The 20,428-nt window shown below is 36.6% G+C and overlaps 1 protein-coding gene and 1 non-coding gene across 3 annotated transcripts; both read left to right on the top strand.

Annotated features, from left to right (window-relative positions):
• The first annotated feature begins 477 nt into the window (after nucleotides 1-477).
• On the top strand, nucleotides 478-19,314 carry copz2 (COPI coat complex subunit zeta 2). 2 transcript variants are annotated; one of them, XM_059347758.1, is made up of 10 exons: nucleotides 478-610; nucleotides 7,744-7,812; nucleotides 9,248-9,332; nucleotides 10,297-10,388; nucleotides 10,952-11,007; nucleotides 12,887-12,964; nucleotides 13,200-13,251; nucleotides 14,065-14,103; nucleotides 15,374-15,406; nucleotides 18,197-19,314. In XM_059347758.1, the coding sequence occupies exons 1-10, from the start codon at nucleotides 593-595 to the stop codon at nucleotides 18,242-18,244; spliced, it is 570 nt and encodes a 189-aa protein (XP_059203741.1). In that variant the 5' UTR covers nucleotides 478-592; the 3' UTR covers nucleotides 18,245-19,314. The 2 variants fall into 2 exon arrangements, with proteins under 2 accessions (XP_059203741.1, XP_059203742.1); XM_059347759.1 differs by lacking the exon at nucleotides 15,374-15,406 and having other exon boundaries at nucleotides 483-610.
• An 810-nt stretch (nucleotides 19,315-20,124) lies between these two features.
• Nucleotides 20,125-20,197, top strand: trnak-cuu (transfer RNA lysine (anticodon CUU)). The gene has a single exon. It is a non-coding gene; the product is annotated as a tRNA-Lys (tRNA).
• Nucleotides 20,198-20,428: the final 231 nt, after the last annotated feature.

The raw sequence follows: 20,428 nt of genomic DNA, 5'->3' as shown, positions 1-20,428 counted from the left end.
ATTTGCACACATTGATACGCCCCTTGGAAATCAAAAATGAACTGAGAGTTTCCAGGATCTGACAATACCAACCTAGTTCTGCCATTTTTATTTTTATTTTTCATATTTAAAAGAAATTCAATTCCATTTCTTTTGAAATATGATGATTTGGGTTAGCTATGGCAGTACTAGGCTGGCATTGTCAGATTTATATGTATGTATGTATGTATGTATGTATGTATGTATGTATGTATGTATGTATGTATGTATATTTTTAATTTTTTTATTTTGGTACAACTAAAAGGTATTTTTTTATTTGGAACAAAAATAGCTTAGAGCTGATATCTAGCTATTTTCCATGGTTTTCCATGATTTTATTATCAAGAAATCCATTTCTGTAAAACACGCTAGCCTCAGAGGAAGACTTTTATTGTGAAACGCCAGTGAGGGAGAGGAAGAAGCTGTCGGGAGCGCGCTCTGCTGTCACTCCGCTCCTCCTGTGGTTTTATCCGGTTGGCTGCTGCGGGAGCGGGAGCGCGCCCGGACGGCTCGGTGTGACAGCTCAGAGCTGTCCACGTCAACACACCGAGCGAGCACGGCGGCAGCGGCAGCGATGGACTCCACGTCTCTGGTGAGCCTCTCCGCCGTTTCACCGGGCTCGGGACCCGACACCTTCAGTTTGGGGTTTGCAGGGATGTTGTGTACTAGCCACTTTGTTTAATTTTGTGCTGCTTTTTATTAACGCGAGGGACATTTGTTGCATTCTGGCAGTTTCGGTGGTGGGCTTACTGAAGAGGGAGGGGGAGTGGGGCTTGGCCGCAGACTGTTCATGAATCAGGAATAGGTTTGATTTATGCTTTAATTCATCAATGTGATCTGTTCTGTTTGTGACTGTGGACGCGCAGGCCTGATCTGATGTTTCACGTGCAAGTGCGTCTAAAAGCCACCGCTTTTTGTTCCGTGCGTTTAAAAATAGTCCAGATTGTGTGTGCTGGTTACAGTGCGACAACTTATTATGGTGTTAACTCCATTACAACAGAGCGGGAGAGCCACAGCTGTTATCCACTTATCCACACAGAGTCCAGCACAGAGCGCAACAGGACACGGAACTATCAGCCGAAGCTTCGGCTCCTGCAGGATCACTTCACCGTTCAGACCCGATCCGGTCCGGATCACACAGCATGACTGTGTGTAGTTAAAGCCGTAGCTGCTTGTGTTGAGCATATGTGCACACATCGGTTGACGTGTAGAGCAGAGTAGGTGCCACGTCCACCGTTCTCTCTCTCTCTCTCTCTCTCTCTCTCTCTCTCTCTCTCTCTCTCTCTCTCACCCTTTAATCTCGACCTTTTCTTACATTAACTCCAATTCTTTGTGCCAGTGTCTTTTTCATTTTTGTGTGTCATTCTCTCTCTCAATGCTGGAAAGTACCCAAGTATTGTACTTAATGTAGGACACTTTACTTGAATATTTCCATTAATGCCACTACTTCCTCTCCACTACTGAGAGAAATGTTTTGCTCTAAGCTGCTTGACTTGTACAATACTTTACTTGCAAGACACTACTTCTACTTTACTACATTTGCCTGACAATTATAGTTACTATTTACTTCACAAAAACCTATTATCATCTTAAATCCATGGTTATAGAATAAGTGGTGCAAACTGTGCCACATAGACTAACCAGAACAGTAAAATTATATGTAGACATTAATGCATTATTAACAATAATCAAACAATATACAGGGCTCAACAGTAACCTTTTGAAGGGGTTGCCAGGCTGGCAACCAGGCAGGCATCAGCTTTGGTTTTCTTGAAACTAACAAAATGGTTGCAATTCTAACAGAATTTAAATGCTGTTTTGGACATATAGAGAACAAACTGGAAAAGTTTGTCAAGGTTTAAGAAGACTTACACTGTGCTTTGCAGCAACTTGTCTGCTTTTGCTTCAAACTCCAGTGCTTGTCTAACCCTAAGGTTCTGTCCCATGAGCTTGATGTATCACTTATTGAGGTGCATGTTGTACTATCTGTGCAGTACAGTTTTGTGCCCAGCTCAAAGATAATAGTACAACACCCTGACAAATATGTTTGTTTTAAAGAAAAACAAATAATCCCAGAATGATAATTGGTGAAGCCGTGGAGATCTGGCAATGTGACTATTTGTCAGTTGAATTCATTTTTACATTCATTAGTGATGTTGACAGGTTAGTTAAACTTTTCGACCCACAGTCAAACAACTTCAGTTGTTATGCCATCATCAATGCATGTGTGTACGTGAGTGATTGTGTCAGCTCTGATGGCAACATCCTGATATAATATGCAACATTATGCCGGGTTCGATTTCCACACAAGTATTTTTTTTTTCTACCAATATCTAAGTATTCAGGGCTTTTACTTGTAGCCAGTGGTGGTAAAAGTTTTCAGATCCCTTACTTAAGTAAAAGTACTAATACCACACTGTTTAATTACTCCTCTACAAGTAAAAGTCCTGCATTCAAAACTTACTGAAGTAAAAGTACAAAAGTATCAAAATGTACTTAAAGTATCAAAAGTAGAAGTACTCGTGATGCAGAATGGACCCACTCAGATTTTTACATAAATTCCAAATATATTATGAGATTATTTGTATTGATGCTTTTGTAAAGATGGAGCTCATTTTAAATACTTAATATACTGTTAACAGGTTTCATTTTAAAAAAAATTAGGGATGCACGATATTGGATTTTTTGCTGATATGTCGATTTTTTCAACTCATTGAGCCGATTACCGATACCGATATTTTTGTCTCGCACAATTGATACCCACAATCAGGGCAAATTTGGCCAATTTCCCAATTGACATAATAAGTAAACATAACCTCCGTTCACTGGGAACATGTGAAAAGTGCAACTGTACAGCAATTAAATGTAAATGCAATTAAACCAAAATTGAATAAAACTACATGTACCTTACAGACTGCTGCTTGAATTCAAATTTAACTTAAAACAGGAGCCCAATATGTGACGAATCAATCTGCACTGTGCAAACAAAATCACAAAGTACAAAAAATATAAGCAGCTTCAGTCCGTAATCAGAATATAAAAAAAATAGGTGGGCTCAGACTACATTATATCGGCGGATATCGGTGTGTTCATTTTCAAGCCAATATCGGCGGATACCGATAACAATATATAACAATAATATTGTGCATCCTTAAAAAAAATGTCTCATGACTTGAAATTAATCATGTTTTTATGTTAAATCTTTACTTAAAAAGTAACTAGAACTGTCAGCTTAATGTTGTGGAGTAAAAGTACAATATTTGCCTTAAAATGCAGTGAAGTAGAAGTATAAAGTTACATAAAATAGAAATACTCAAGTAAAGTACAAGTACCTCAAAATTGTACTTTAGTACAGTACTTGAGTAAATGTACTTAGTTACTTTCCACCACTGCTTGTTACAGAGTATTTTCACATTGCGGTATTGTTACTTTTGTCACCACTGATATAAAGCAGTAAAAATCAACTCCTGGCTTACTGGTTGATAGCGAACCACTAAAGTCTTAGTGCAGTGACCCGGGTTTCGAGTCCAGCCTGCAGTCTTTTTGTGCACGTCTTCCCCACTCTCCTCTCTCCGCTCTGTATCTATCACTATTGAAATAAAGCATGAAAAATGCTTCAGCTATCTTAAAAAATAACAAATAAATAATTTAACACTCCATCTGCATATGAATGCTTTTACTGTTGACACTCTTTTTTTTTTTTTTTTTTTTTTTACTTTTGTAAGAAGAAATAACACAGTGTTCCTTGGAACTGAAGCTATAAAACTCTCAGGCTTTGGTCCTCAGAGTCTGACATGGACCGATCTGAGCAGCAGCGTATGGTGGCTAAAGTTAGCTGATTTTAATCCTTAGATAGATATTGCTGTGTAACTGACAACATTGAGCCACTTTTGCCATCACTACACTACAATTTCACATTTTCCTGTATATTTCTGGCCATAGTGGCTGCTGTTCATAAAATTAGATATAATACTGTACTTAAATACTTATGCGCTTTTACTAAACTATAATTTTTTATTGCTCTTTCCATCATTGCTGTTTTTTACTCTCTTGCTTGCTCCAATTCTTCCTTACTGTCTCCATAGCTTTGGACCACTCACAAATATTTTTTTAAAACGCAAAAGTTGTGCACTGTGAATTATACTTAAAGACAGTTGGCTCTGTCGAATGGGAGAAAAAATCCATTTAGCAGCACTTTAAAGCTTACTGGTTAATATTTTGTACCTTGTTTGTTCCATTTTGTTCAAAAACCAAAGTGTAAAAAGACATTTCACTGTGCCAAATGAAGCTAATCAGCTGCTTTGCCCCAGCTCCATATTTACCAGACAGATAGAATAGTCAGAGTCTTCTCAGCAGTCTCTTGGAAAGAATGCTTCCTCATCATAATCCGTCGGCAAGTGGCCGTAGGTGCACTATAAGAAAGAATGCAAATAAGCATACTTTCCAAAATGTGAAATTATTATTTTAAGACTTCTCTTTTTCTCCATTCACTCTGGGTGAATTATGCTTCTTCCTGTTTTGTGCCGTAAATCTTTTTAAGGATACAATACAATAAAAACAGCGGTTGGGAGCAAAAAATGTTGGTTTTAAAGTCTTTTTATTGTAAAATGTGTTGGAGTCTGTTGTTGGAGAAACTACTGCTGTTACTGTTCTTTGTCAGCTTAACGCCCAGAACGCTCTGTCAGCATGTCATTTCCTTAATGTGTTACAAATCAACAACTAAATCAAAATTGCGGTTTAGACAACCAGTAAGGCCAAATTGCAAGACGTTTTTAGTGAACAGTCTCAAGACATCTAAATTGGTCCTCTGGTTTTGTCTTAATCCATGATCTACTTCTAAACATACACTCCAGAGAAAATCATAATGTTTAAACCAAAATGGCCATTTTTACATTTTAGGAATTTAGCTTGTAATGTTGAGACTTAAATGAGTCAGATAAGCCTTCTCTCTTTGCATTGACATTCTCACTGAGACAGAGGCTGTAGCTAGACATACAGTTTGTATTAGGGCCCTTCATGAATATCATGATATTTCAGGGTATTTTTGCAATGAAGATTTTCTTGACGAAATGACAAAATACTGAAAAATATATAGAAAATATTTATATTTTAAATTCTTTTGAGTCTGTGTAAATAAAAATCTTACAACAAAATAGAAATCAACCATAAATCTAAATTTTGGTGTAAAGTATAAATATCAACAGGTGCCAAATACAAAAGAAATCTCTTGACTCTTCAGTGCAAAAATGGAAGTATTAGAATATATAACAATAATACTCCAAATGTGGAATGTAGCTAAGTACATTTATCAAGTACTGTACTTAAGTACAATTTTGACTACATTTAGCTAGCTTAAGTTACTTTTAACATCAAGATTTAACATAAAAATGGGATTAAACATTTATATAACTTCAGGACTGTAGAGACAAGGGGTGTGTGCCGCCGTGTTTGGAGTGTGTGTGTGTATGTGTGTGTTTAAGAGAGAGTGACAGAGAGAGGGAAAGGGTTTATGGACCATTGCATGAAATGTTTATTAAGAACACTGCAGTGGTGTATGACTGAACACCACTAGTACTGTACTGAAATCACAGTTTGTTTACTGTTCCGCCATGAAAAAGATGCCGACTCCAAAACATTTACTTCCTACCCCTTGAAATGAGGGAACAGAACAAAGACTGTATAAAATAATGAATATAGCCACCATGACGTCACTCATGGGTCTGTGGACGTTTTTGGTTTGGGCATTTTGTCTGTCATCATCTTAATTTATGTCTGTCCTCATATCATTTCTCTGCGAGCCGTACATGTGCAGAATGGATCTGGAGCTGGAATGACAGTACCTCATCAGTAGTGGGACAGTTATTTACTGAAAACGAACAGCCGACTCCTCAGAGTGTCTTTTAGACCAACCGAACACTGAAAAAGACATTTTTAAGCGACCAAAATGTTCAAGTTAACTGGTGTTAGTGACCTTTCAATCATAAAATAGCCAGACCCTAAAGCATACCCTGCTTTATCGTCAATTTTGTTTTAAATGTGACCATAATTTCCAAAATGAACGTCATGCTGTATTGAGTAAGACTTGATTGAGACCATAAACTCATAATGAGAATGTTTACTGAATAGTCTTGGGTGATAAAACCAGATTATTGCAATTGGACATTATCGATAATTGTCCTCACATGTCCACCAAAAAAGAACAATATTTAATTATTCCACATCTGTTATGAATCTCTGGGCTATATTCTGTCTCTCTCCCTTTTTTTCTTTGCTTGCTTCAAACAAAGAAAACTAACAACATGCAAGCATATATTCTGACTTTACGCTAGTTTGACCATTAACATCACCTGACAGGTGTTATAAGTAGTCATATAAAAGCCTATGATAGGGAGGGACAAAGCTGTGAGATTTGTCAACCTAAGAACAGAGCTGCACACCTGCACAAGGCGTCTGTATGAAAGAAGCAGCATTATTTGACAGGGAACGGGTTATTGCATGTTTTTATGTGCTTCATATCCTAATTTGTCCGCCAGCGTGCCGTTATGTTGCTCTGTCAAGGTCCCACAGACTCAGGATGAAGCTTGTATTCACACAGACAGCCAACAGGCAGGTGTGGGTGTGTTCATTTGCTTTCAAACAAGTGTGAAGCCATTGGAAAGGAACGTAAACCCTGATATATTGTGTTTCTCTCGTCAGATATTACAACAATAAATATTGTATATTATTGTTTTTCTTATCATTTCAATATCACACAACTCTATGAGGTAATAAATCAAGTGAGAAGTAATTTTACATAAAATTAGACAATTTTGACATGAGCAGTGTCACCCACTGCTGGATATTAGTGTGTGTGTCTGTGTATATGTGTGTATATGTGTTTGTGTAGGCCATAATTCATATATTTTATCCCTAACATACACAAAAAAATACCTTTTTTGTGTATGTTAGGGATAAAATGGTGAATGTGAGAGGTTAAATATGAATTATTGCCTATACGGTTCCTCATGTGTGTGCTTGTGTGTATATAATGTTTTTTTATTATATGTCCTTACGATTTGGAAACATTTAGTGATTTTGAAATAAAAAAATAATTATTTTCCAATCAAGAGAAAACTTTTTTAGTGGTTTAGTGATCTCCTCATATGACGTTGAGTAAAGATCTCTATTATTAATAATAATTCCACAAAAAAAGGGATTTTATACCCCTAAAAAGACCCCAGTCAATACCAGACCAGTACACTGCCTGAAATGAAACGTGGTTGATACAAAAGCATCTTCTTCCTTGTCGTCATCTTCATCCTCCTGTGAACTGTGAAAATTTGATAGTGGATGTTGGGAGTTCCTGGTCAAAGTTCTGTGATACACTCTGACTGTGAATCTATGCTAGTCAGTGCATAACAGAACTTTGTCCCGGGTCTGAAAACTCAGCAAGGACGGTCAAATGGACGGCTGGATGGATGGATAAGTGAACTGGAGAATGGGATCTGAAAGCACAATGGTCTGCAGTGACTGGTTGGACTGGGCGGCTCCTGTGTGTACAGGGTGTTGGTGCCAAAGCAGACTTTATCTGGATGATCAAGGTTGACAGAACACACTGGTCAGGTGTGGGAGGAGTGGCTTTGACTGTAGCTGTGGCATTATGAACTCTCCCAGTCCCAGATGTTTCCCTGAGGTGACTCAGCAGACCTAAAATATTTAAGCTGTTTTCTCTGTTTGTTGTTGCAGGAACCTTCCCTCTACACAGTGAAAGCTGTCTTAATTCTTGACAACGATGGCAACAGACTTCTGTCAAAGGTGCGGCTCAAAGACCATACCAGTGATCTTACATGTTTTAGCCCACTAACTGCATATGCTGCTGACCCTCTGAAGCATGCAAAGCACAAGTTTGACTTTCATTCCATTCATTGTAAGAAACGTAATGTTTTGTAACTTGAAACTTGCTTCAGTTCTATTTGCTCTGTTACAGTTACATTTGTTAGTTTTAAAACCTCAAAGTGCTTTTGTGAAGACTCCAAAACCAGAATTCTGGGCTTTTTTTTCTCCTCACATTTTTTGAAATGTAAAACTCCTATAAAATGCCGGTTGTTCAGGGTTTCCCGTTAATTACCTAGACTCTGTTGGCCCGCCAGACTTTAATCTGTCCCGCTATAGCCTCATGTGCTGCACTAACGTCACATTTCAAGCTACAGAAAGTATTTTATACGATTCATAATATAAAGTTATTTTGCATTGTGTTGCTGCTGCTCTTATCAACCTGTACAGTCAGAGCTCCAAACATACGTACGTCGTTCGATAGCCGCGAGCTAATATAAACTTATAATTGAAGTTGTTTTAATCACAAAAAGCTAAACTATGACAAATTATTTATTGTCGCTAAGCACATGCAGCTTTCAAAATAAGGGAACAATGTGTTAACAGAATCCACCATAGAATTTACAAGAAGACTGTCAAAATAAGATGCCTTAAATAAAACGTAAAAGAACCCTTATTCTCTTTTAGAATGATTAATTAAAATATGCAATGATTAAGATCAGTGTATATGATGGAATAGTGACATTAGAATATGTAAGAGTCCACCAAATTTGGGCTTTTTAATGGGAAAATAATTCTCATGGGGGCATGCCAGCTATGCCAGCTTTTTCCACACTGGCTGGCTACTCCATGTCCTAGCGGAAAACATGTTGACAGCAATTAAAAATGTCACAGTAGGATAACAATAAAGATTCTATGTCACAGAGTCTCCTGACTGTGTAAAATGTTATGTGAGGTGTTTGCTCTCATTTAGCTGTCAAAGTGCAGAAGATTGATGCATTTTACATGCCCCCGGACCCCCTAGATGGTTCGTTGTGTCCCCCCAGAGTCTCATAAAATCCTGTGGGAAACCCTGGTGTTTATAATTCCTTTAAAAGGAAAAGTTCAGTATTTTGGTTAATATGCTAATATGCTTTCTTGACAAGAGTTGGACGAGATGCCACTCGTATATCTTATGAGGCGGATATCAATAAGATTAAATTATGAACAATAACACTTTGAAGGCAGTATAAATCCAGCATGAGAGTGGTGTTAACCACTAACAATGAGAACTACAGAAATAAGTGCTGGATGTAAATACACATTGAATGGCTATTTGTTTAGCATGATGAGTAAAAACAGGATCTTTATGAAGATTTAGAGGGTTGTCTAATTTTTAATTCTACATAACCCATTCACTATTTGATGTTCATTTCAGTACTATGACCCCGAGCTTTACCCCTCCATGAAGGAACAGAAGAACTTTGAGAGAAATGTTTTCAACAAGACACACAAAGCAGACAGTAAGTTCCTCCCTGTGCATTGTGTCGACCATGGACTCACAAATGGCTCCAATGTCACCTGGTACGCATTTAACCACCTAGTAGCCCAACACTTACAGTGATACTTGCCGGAAGCAGTTTTCATAGATGCCTGGTCTCCACTATGGAGTACTAGTACAGGAGTTATTAGTGGGAACCTTGGAAATCAAGACACTTCAACTCTATTTTCAGGGGAAGAATGATTCTTAGTTTCATACAGCTGATACCTGAGTCTCGGCCTCGGGCCTCCTTATCACACACCCAGTATATTCCTCCTTTTGTCCTGAACTCCTCCTGCATTCCTCCTATTCTCCGCTTCTTTTCTTTCTTCTCCCATATCAACTCTCCCTCCCTCCCACCTCATCCTCCCTTTGTCCCGCTTTTTTCTTCATTATCTCTGTTTCTCTCACCCTTCCTTGTCTCCTTCCCTTATTCCCTATTCTAAAACTTCTACGATTCACCACCTCCTTCTGATCTCAAGTATTTATTTTCTATCACATCATATCATATTTGTCTCAAACCTAGTTTAATGCCATGTGATGTGCTTCTTCAGTATACGTTAGTAACAAATATTACTGGGACCACTCAACATTTAATATCCTGGAATTCACATTCCAGACACCAGAGCTGGCTATTATTGTATCTTTTTGGCCGCAAACACAGCATACTGACAGGCTCCAGACTTATATAGGTTTTGACCTAGTCCACTACATTTAGCTGCCAGCATTTTACTTTTCAGGTTGAGATTTAACTTAATTATATATATATATATATATATATATATATATATATATATATATATAACTTACTTCAGTATGTTTTGAATGCAGGACTTTTACTCGTAGTGGAGTAATTTTATTTTTTTAAATTTTTGTTCTATTAGTACTTTTCACTGGGTATGTCTGTCCGTCCTGAACCCACCCCTGTCTCCTTCTTCTCTCCATAGATGAGATATCTTTCCTGGAGGGGATGACCATCGTCTATAAGAGCAGTATAGACCTCTTCTTCTACGTGGTGGGAAGTGCTCAGGAGAACGAGGTAGGGGGAATCTGGCTTTCTCTGGTAAAACAATATTTGTGCAGATGTAGCATTTGTGTCCCATTTTGGGAGCTGCTTTCTTTGAAATTCTCACTTCTCACTCTCATTTTGAACAATGTCAATGCATTAATTAACAAATAAAGAACTAAGATCATTTTAAGGTCCAAATTAAAGGGTACCTATACTGTCATTTTGTAATATTAAGGGGTTTTAGGGGTAAAAATAAATAAATTCATCCATGAGTAAACAGAAAACCCATTAGAAAAATCTTTTAATTCACTATATATTTTAACCCAGATTAGTGTTACGTACCTGAAGACTTAGTAGGAACCCTATTGGAATAACATAAACCTGAAAATATTGTTCATAATATCATACATCGATAATTAATACATATGCCAAACATTTTAAATGAATATGTGCATAAAGGGGAAAGTGCTTTTGAAGAGCGCTTAAGTGTGCTGTGTTACCTTTTAAAATTCATAGACAAAGTTTCTCTGAAAATTAAAGAGCTTAAAAAACTTAAATTAGATCAAATGCTATTTGTCCTTTTCTCCTTCCAGCTGATGCTGATGTCGGTGCTGAACTGCCTGTTTGAGTCCCTCAGTCAGATCCTCAGGTATGTCCTCTCACTGACTCTTAAAAAGTTACATCATTAATGGTATTTTGCAACATTAAAAATGCGAAAAGACATGCTCACAATAATGCTCCTCAGAATGTTTCCAAATGAAAAATGCTATTTGGTGTTTTTACAGCTTCAGTGAAGTTTTCTCCATGCACTATCTTGAGTCTGAAACATTCTCATGTATCGAACCTCAGCATCATAGGTGCTAATGGTAATCCATAATAACATGTTGTTGAATTTATAATACAACACGGTGCATTTTGTTTTAACTGAAAGGGAATGGTCATTTGATTTGAAAATAAGGCTGCTGGATGACACAATCACACCTAGTCTGTCTGTCTGTCTGTCTGTCTGTCTGTCTGTCTGTCTGTCTGTGTGCGTTGCACACCAGGATCTCTCATTGTTGACTGCAACATTATCAGCCAAACAGGGGCTGATGTGGTTGCCATGGCACCCGATGCAGTAGTAATGCAGAGTGTGAGCAAAGGAGACACGAAGAGATGATATTTTAATACAGTCTAGAAGATTATAGGCACTGTGCAATATGTAAATGTGCAAATCATAGCATTACAATTTAAAAATGATTGAAGCTGTTGAATAGTAAATGTTCCCCATGCAGACCTGTTCATAATGTTTGACTAATTCTTAGAAATAAAACATATCTTTTGTGTCCTTTTAAATCCAACTCTACATATGAATTTGAATTCAAGCCGTGGAGGACTTGATGGGAGGACTTTGCTATTTAAGGAAGGGTGGCATTTTGGGAAATCAGATGGGAAGATTGATACCACTCTCTGTTATTGCTTTCATTTTGGAGCCGTAGCCTAACGGCAATGAGCTTAGCTTAGCATATAGACTGGAATCGCTATTAATGTAAATCTTCTGCAAAAAAAAATAATATTTTTTTACTCTTCTACTCTTTTGATGATTAACTCCTCCACATTTTTCAATTTAGGAACTTAATTCAAACATCAAAAACAACATCAGAAACATTCAATTAGGACATTATTACTTCTCTCAGTCTCTCAATTTTTAACAATTTCAGAAGTATTCCATATATTCTGGAAATGTTCCACATGCAAATGAATGATTGGGGAAATTACCAAAAATGTAAACATTTTGACACTTTTTCATGCAGCTACTCATTCAGCTTGAAATGTTTTATTAAATATTGAACCTTATTTGAAGCTTAGTAAAAAAAAAAATCAGATTTTTACATTTCAGTCAGACAACTCATGTTTTATAAATGTTTATTGCAACCAGTGGTGAAAAGTGGTGGAAAAAAGTACATTTACTCAAGTACTGTACTTACGTACAATTTTGATGAAGTTGTACTTGACTACAGTATTTCCATTTTATGTAACTTTATACTTCTACTCCACTGTATTTTGAAGCACATATTGTACTTTTTACTCCTTACTTCCTTGAGAAAATTAAAATGCTGCTTTAATAAATGCATCATTAATATTTAATCCAATAATATATTTAGAATATATAAACAATCTGAGCAGGTCCATTCTGCATTACAAGTACTATTATTAGTACTACTTTTACATTAAGTACATTTTGATGCTGATACTTTTATACTTTTACTTCAGTAAGTTTTGAATACAGGACTTTTACTTGTAGTGGAGTAATTCCACAGTGTGTTATTAGTACTTTCACTTAAATAAGGGATCTGATTACTTCTTCCGCCACTGATTGCAACAGCAGAACATGTTAGATTTGTCGTCTAGGCTCCGACCAGCAAGACAGCAAAAATGACACATAAAAAATTCAGACTGTTCCTTCTAAAAAATGTTTTAACCATTTGAAATTATAATTCGGGGAGATTTGCAGTATTATATAATGGGCTATTGTGTCATTTCTGCAGGAAAAATGTGGAGCGGAGGTGCTTACTGGATAACATGGAAGGCGTGTTCCTGGTTGTGGACGAAATCATTGATGGAGGGTGAGGGAAATAATGTTTACAGTGGATTAAAGGGACATTGAATTCTTTGCACTTTTTGCCATCAACTCCAAAACAAACTTAGTGTTAATTTGCAACATGTTTAAACTAGCTTACAATTATTCTAAGTGTCGGCTAACCTATTTTTTTTATCTGGTTAATATTCAAAATGTCAGAAAATACTCACTGTCCTGCTTGTGCTGTTCTGTCCTGATTGGTTGTTTTATTCTGTTGCCAGGGTGATTCTGGAAAGTGACCCCCAGCAGGTCCTACAAAAGGTCAATTACAGGGTAAGATGACTGTCATCAATCATTACAATTTGTTTAATGATCTGAATAAATGGAAATTCAAATAGAAGACAGATGTAATATTGTAAAGCAGTTGTTTGGCCTGTTCAGAATGACAGCATTAAGACTCATACTGTAGCCTCCCACAGCTTCTCCCGCTACTCTTACCTGCTTTATCTTCTTTCTCTCCTTTTCCCTGTCTCTCTTCTTCTGATTGGTGTCAGCTAATGTCAGAGCAAGCCTATGGCTTCGTCCTGTTTGATTACATCACCGGTAACGTAGAGGGACAAACAGACAAGAGCCAGCTGCTGTAGACAGACAGACAGACAGAGGGTGAGAGAGAGAGATGAAGAGAAAGATAGTGAAGGAGAGAAAGAAAATGAATGAATGAATGAGAGTGAGATGGAGACAGTGAAGGGATGGGGGCAGGATGGGAGAGACAGATGAGGTAAATGCATGGTGATAGAGCATGCTGACTAACAGAGAGGCTTAATGAATAAAGCTGGCATTTTTCTATATTTTTAAAACACTGACCTGCTGGTGGCGCTAGAGGAATGACAGACCAAGATTGCCGACCCTAGAGCCACTAGCATGACTAATCAATTTCTAACATGAGTTGTGATTGGCTGAGCTGTTAACAAATTTTAATGTCACTTATCTACAGTATGAAATGCTGTTTCTACAGATCCATTGGTGTTTGCAATGCTTTGTTTTTTTTTATTGTGTTTGTGTGTTTTTGTAAGTTTGCGATAAAATGCATGACCTTTGCATTTTTCACTTGTACACATAATGATGTCCTTTTGGGTTTTTTTACAGGCGGATGAAAACCCATTATCTGAACAAAGTGTGACCCAGGTAACACACACATACACGTCAATGATGCTGAGTGTGTACATACATGTATATCACATACACACATATGGTCTGAATGTACAGAGACATACTGTAGGCCTGCTGCCATATTTTGTCTTTTAACTTCCTGTCTATGCCAGTAGTGTGAATGTGTCATGATGTGTTGTTAGGTTTGTGATCATCATATGTTTCAAATAGTTTGACTTTTTCTGAAATAAGTTGGATAGGACAATAGGTACCATTTTCACACCTGTGTGGTATGGTAATATGAAGCTTCAGCAAACAGCAGTTTAGCTTAGCTTAGCACAAAGACTGGAAATGGGTGGAAACAGCTAGCCTTGATCTATTCCTCCGAGGCAACAAAATCCACCCAGTAGCAATTGTGACGCTCACCCTACAAAAAATATACATGTATGTAAATATACAGTTTTGCAAGAGAGAGAGGTAAAAATAGTCTTTAAAGTGTAAGTCGTGCAGTATGCTGTGCAATAGTGCAAGTCAGACTTAAGTAGCAGTAAGTTGTTGACCAAGAGGTACTGCAAATATATTCATGAGTGCATAAGTAATAATAACTGGATAGCTTATACTGGTTAAAAGCTAGTTAGCTAATGTGTTTAGTTTTGTGTTTTTCGGAAGTTAAAAGGCAAAAGTGGAAATGGAAATGGAAATAACATCAAACTTGACATTTAAATAAAACAAAATATAACAAAATATAACAATAAAAAAGCTTACATGAACTGAAGCCACAATTCTACATAGACATGAACACTCAGCCACTGCATACACTGCATGTTTACCTCATTTCTACATGTTATTAACATGCAAATCTTTTAGCTGCTTCTCTCTGATGCTACTAACTTATAGTACAACAAAGCTTAACTCTTACACAGTTTGACATCCGTCTGCAAACTCCCCAGATTGCATGCTAACGCTTTAGCTCGACACACATGTTAAGGTAGCAGCAAGCTAGCTTGGCTTCAGCTCAAAGGCACCAGACAGCACTAATGGGCTCAACTGTGATCAAACCGTTTGATGGATAAATAAATGGATTAACATCCTCTTGAGCACTGTAGCTTCCTAAATACTGGCATAGCATTCCAACCATCACTGTAACAGCAGTGTGTTTCTGATGTGCTTTTTTTCTTTAGCTGCTCCCTGCTTGTGTGCAGGAATGAACATGTGCATGGACATGTTTCTGTGCTTGCTTGTAGAAGAGTGTGCGTGCGTGTACTCATGCTAAGCTTTTCTGTATCTCTTGCTTTCACCCTGACAGCACATAACAGAGAAACTGGCTCTGACCACTAACGTAAGTCACTACTAACTTCACAACAACCCTACACTGCACACATAGGTGATCCTACTGTAGCACTACACGCCACACGCTGTGACGATACTCTCCCATGTCATTATCTAGTCAGTACTGGAGCACTATACTGTGGTTTTTAACCCTTTTAGCACCTTTTTATAATAACTCCCTCTTGTTACCTTGGAGGACAAAAGCGCCATAAATGATTTATGATATATACAGCTCTGGAAAAAATTAAGAGACCATTCTCACAAATCAAAATCTCTACAACCATGGCAGCCAGTACATTCCAGTGTTTGTTCGATTCCAACACAAGCCTCTTCATTCCACTCAATGAGACACTGATCAGGTGAACCTGAACCAAATCTTATTTTATGAGGAAGATTATAAAAACCACTACTGTGATTAAAGATTGAGATTATCCCACCAATAATGATTTCTAAACTCTTCCTAAGTTAAAATATTAGTGTTGTGTTGTTTAAAAATGAATATGATTATGTTTTCTTTGCATTATTCGAGATCTGAAAACACTACATCTTTTTTTTGTTATTTTGAACAGGTCTGTTTTCTGCCAATAAATGCTCTGAATGGCAATATTTTAATTTCAAATTTGAGAGAAATGTTGTCAGCACTTTATAGAATGAAACAAAAATGTTAATTTTACTCAAACGCAGACCTATACATTTTTTACTTTCACTGAGTTAGATATGATCCATCCTGATCATAACTATTAAATATCAAATAATCATTCATGATGAGAATTATAACCCTTCGCATTGTTTTATCAAGTCTTCCAATTGTTTACATAATGCCACCTTATGAAAAAACAAACAAAAAAAATGGTGTACTAAATGCTAGAGGTATTTTTTCCCAGTGTGGGATGATGACCAACAGCATTGATTTTTCTGCATGTCATCAAACAGTGCAGAGCTCCATAATACAGCAGCAATAACTCCAATGGAAACTGGGAATAACATGGCTCATATGGCAAACATAACATTATGGCTCAATCTGGTGGAAAATAGTAAAACCTTCCATTTTTAAGCCTGGTATAACAGAATGCATGGTTTTATGTTTAAAAGAAATATTGTGTTGATTAGTTTCAATTCGACATTTTGTCCTTAAGGATCTGTGTGTCTGGATTTTGGACTTGCATTATATGCATTAATAATATTTTTTGGAAGATTATTAAACATTAAAAAGGCAAAAATATGCACAAAGAGGTCATGGAACCTGATTTAAAATGTCTTCCATATTTATATGGTGGTATACATGTCCCAAAAAACATCTAAGAATAGCTGAAAAGTGTGCGTTCATAAAGTATATTTGCCTCAGATATGTAAGTAGACTGACCAAGATTAAACAACAGGACGGAAAAGTAACAGTGCTGCATGATATGTCACTTTAGTAAAAGTACAAAGTAGTATCAGCAAAATTTACTTCAAGTGTCATAAGTAAACGTACCTGTAGTGCAGAACATCATATTACCATACACTTTTTAGTAGCGCTAAACAGATGAAAGCAGTAGAACTCAGTATGGGACTGCCAGGATCCCACTAATCCCACAACAGTGAGCTCCATGTGCCCCCTGCTGTTAAAAAGAGGAACTACAACCTCAGTGCTGAATAATTGACAGAGGCTGAATATTGAGGAAAAAACGAACAGCGGAATTTAATGTAGATCATTAAAGACCAGGAGGGAGAAAAAAATCTATTTTTTTAATAACATATTTTAGATTTGAGTGAAATGTTGTTCCACACTGACCATTTAGCTTACCGTTTCCCCCTGTCTCTCTAGGGCAGCACTATTAAGTTAAGGCAATCAAAAGCCTGTGTATTACAGTTCCTATCCCTGTTATACAGTAGATGCGAGATGCCAACCAGCGAATGTAGCATGTGGGTTAACGTTAATTGGTTAATACGGAATAGGAAGGATTAGGGCCAGGTAGGAGAAAAACTAATTCATTATTATGTTCGAGAAAAAAGTCGAAATACAATGCCGAGAAAATATGTATATGATATAGAATATATGTCTAAACATTTTTCTAAAATTACGTAAAAGCAGATTTTCCCAAAAACTCGAAATGACCAGAATAAAGTAAACCTTTTGTTTTTGTGATTTTGTGCTATTTTTTAGACATATATTGTAATATAATATTTATTATATACGTATTTTCTCAACTTTGTATTTCAACTTTATTCTCCACATTTCGACTTTTTTTCTCGAACTTAATAATGATTAAAAAAAAATTCTCCTATCTGACCCTAATCCTCATCCAGAAAAATAGTGACTTTATTTTCGTCATTTCGACTTTTTTTTTCTCGTTATTTCGACTTTTTTCTCGAACTGCATAATGAAAAAGGCAGAAGTGAGGCGGCTCAGCATACTTTCAGCACTCTAGTCTGTAAACAGACTAGGTGTAGTCAGTTGTCTGAGCATGTCTTTGCTCAGTCTGACCTCTAGTGGGTGAACAGTGGCACTGCAACACTATACAAGATCTTCAAAGATGTTAACTGAAATTACTGCAGTGCTTATACTACTTTTATTATCAAAATGATTATCACAGAAAAAGCGAAATAGCAAACAAGTATTTATTTAAGTTTTCTCTGTGAGCATGAAATAGCTTCAAAACAAAAAGCAGGTTTTTTGTTAGTTTATTGCTCTATGATGACCAAGGCTTCTCTAAATTTCAGATTTAATGGTTGTCACTGTTTTTAATGTTTTGTATTTTTTAATTATGTTTTTTTTTTAACTTTATTTACACCATGCTTTTTTGTTGTTGTTTTCCAGGTTCTGCAGTCGGCCAAAGAGCAGATCAAATGGTCCATTCTGAAATGACTCGGACCAGACAAATGTATATTTGAGAAAGAGAACATTTTTAGTCCCAAAGCTATTTTTTTATAGTAACAGATTGAAGGGAATGTTGTTACAAGCCTGTTGGCCAATATACTGCTTGATATAACTGTAACCAGCCAGTAATAGGGATTTCTGTCTATGTCTAATGGCATTTTGTTACTTTGTGTTTTACAAATAATTAATTTATTTAGTTTGAGAGTGATGTTAGTTAGATATGTCATTGGCCAAATGGTATCAGGAAATGAAATAAATGAAGACTGGGGTCCAGCTATTATTTCGTACAAAACTAATCAATGAAAATACTCGAAGCCTGAATAATCTATTGCTTTTATTTTGGTGGAGCAGGATTTTCCCATTTTCCACACAATTTTTTGGCAAAACGGACTAGGATTTATTTCAGCTTTTTGTTGCATATCGCTGTTATGTAAACTTGACAACTACAGCTTAATCTATTGTTAAAAATACACATATCGATCTAAGTATAATCTGGAAATTGAGAATAGACAGAAAAACACACTACTGCAGCATGTATCTGCAAATCCCACACACACTGACACTGACATCATTTGTGCACTGAATCACTCAGTTTAATAGTTTGTTGTTCAGACTGTGCTCCTTAAATGACAGAGCTGGTACATGTGTACTGTAAAGAATATTTAAAGATTGTAAAGGAATATAATGATGCCCTGTGACACTAAACTAATGTTAGCACCATGTGTAAGAGATGCACTGTCAGTAAAAAACCCTTGCTAAAGTAGAATTCTCTCATGAAGGTAAATTTACTATCTGTACTTAATTACAAGTATTATTAATCTTGACCTTGAAAATTATGCAATACTGCGGATGATTCTGTGGACAGACTTATAACGAATAATGTCTATTTTCTGACAGTTAAATGTTACTAGATATTTAATATTTTCTTAGTGGAAAAGAAGAAAAAAAAAAGCCAAAGACATTTTGTTTACACGTGGATGTTGTTAACAACGTATCACAATTTTTTTGTGTGTTTCCACCATTTGTGAGACTGATATAAATAAAATATTTGTCCTGGATTCAAAGTGTTGTCTTATTCCTCATTATATTCTTTATTATTGTGCTTTTTGTTTATTCCTGATCGAACACATAATCTTAAAACGGAGAAATTACGTCAAAATATAATTTATTTGCCTTCAGTACGTCTATTATCCAATCAGGATCCAAAGCTACAAGCCCTAATGAATATTAATGAGCTCTCGAAAGAGAAGTTGAAGTTGTGGGCGTGGTGAGGGACGTTATTGGTCGAAACCAAGAGACGTCATGAGACACGTGCCTGCACTCCCCTAGCCAATGGTTCGTTCTGTTTTTTCTCAGGAGTTATGTGATTGGTTGGCTGTCTCATCTCCTACAACTGATCCCTGGACAGCCCGAAATTTGTCAAACAATCAAATTAAACATAAAGATTCTCCATAACTTGAAGTTAATCGTGCAGCTAGACAGCATAGAAGGAAGCAGTGGCTGCTGGCTGCTACATGTATTTATTAACTTTATCAAATCATTGTAATATACGAAATTATCGTTAAATACTATAATATACATTATTTTGATTGGTTCTGTGATAAACATTTTAGAATTAGGATTCGAAATATTTTTGTAAATATTCCTGATATCAATCTTTTAGCTCTCTTCCAGCTGTTACATGATTTTTTTTATGGTAAAGGAGAAAAATGTCTATCTGTCCGCCTACACAAACAGACACATCATTTTTTTTTTGCGTTGGATTCTTTCAACACGTGTGACTCATATTACAAGCATTTTATTTATGTACAAAGGTAGGCATTTTGTCGAAATGTAGAGATCTACCACACCCTGGCGCTGGTTTTACAGCCCGGCTAGCTCAGTCGGTAGAGCATGAGACTCTTAATCTCAGGGTCGTGGGTTCGAGCCCCACGTTGGGCGCACTGATTTTAATCGAAAGCTTTATCCAATTAAGACAGACATCGATAGGAAAAAGACACAACCAAACATATATCCCAACAATGCAGCTGTATCATTGACAATTATGATATTAGATTGTAATGTTTTAAATGTAATATTTTGTCTCTTTATTTTATAAATTTCCTCATTTAAGCCTGTGCAGTATTGACTATGTGCTCCTAAATCCTGGTCCTTGGTTCAAGAATGGATTTG

The sequence above is a fragment of the Centropristis striata genome, chromosome 13 (genome assembly GCF_030273125.1).
Source record: "Centropristis striata isolate RG_2023a ecotype Rhode Island chromosome 13, C.striata_1.0, whole genome shotgun sequence".
In the NCBI taxonomy this organism is placed as follows: Eukaryota; Metazoa; Chordata; class Actinopteri; order Perciformes; family Serranidae; genus Centropristis; species Centropristis striata.
Note: the sequence above shows the minus strand (reverse complement) of the source record. Positions and strands in the feature narration are given on the sequence as shown.

What these genes read in the sequence shown, in the direction of transcription:
- copz2 (XM_059347758.1), top strand. An exon ending in GAAGTGCTCAGGAGAACGAG is followed by an intron (nt 10,389 to 10,951) that starts GTAGGGGGAATC and finishes TTCTCCTTCCAG; the next exon opens with CTGATGCTGATGTCGGTGCT. An exon ending in TCCCTCAGTCAGATCCTCAG is followed by an intron (nt 11,008 to 12,886) that starts GTATGTCCTCTC and finishes TCATTTCTGCAG; the next exon opens with GAAAAATGTGGAGCGGAGGT.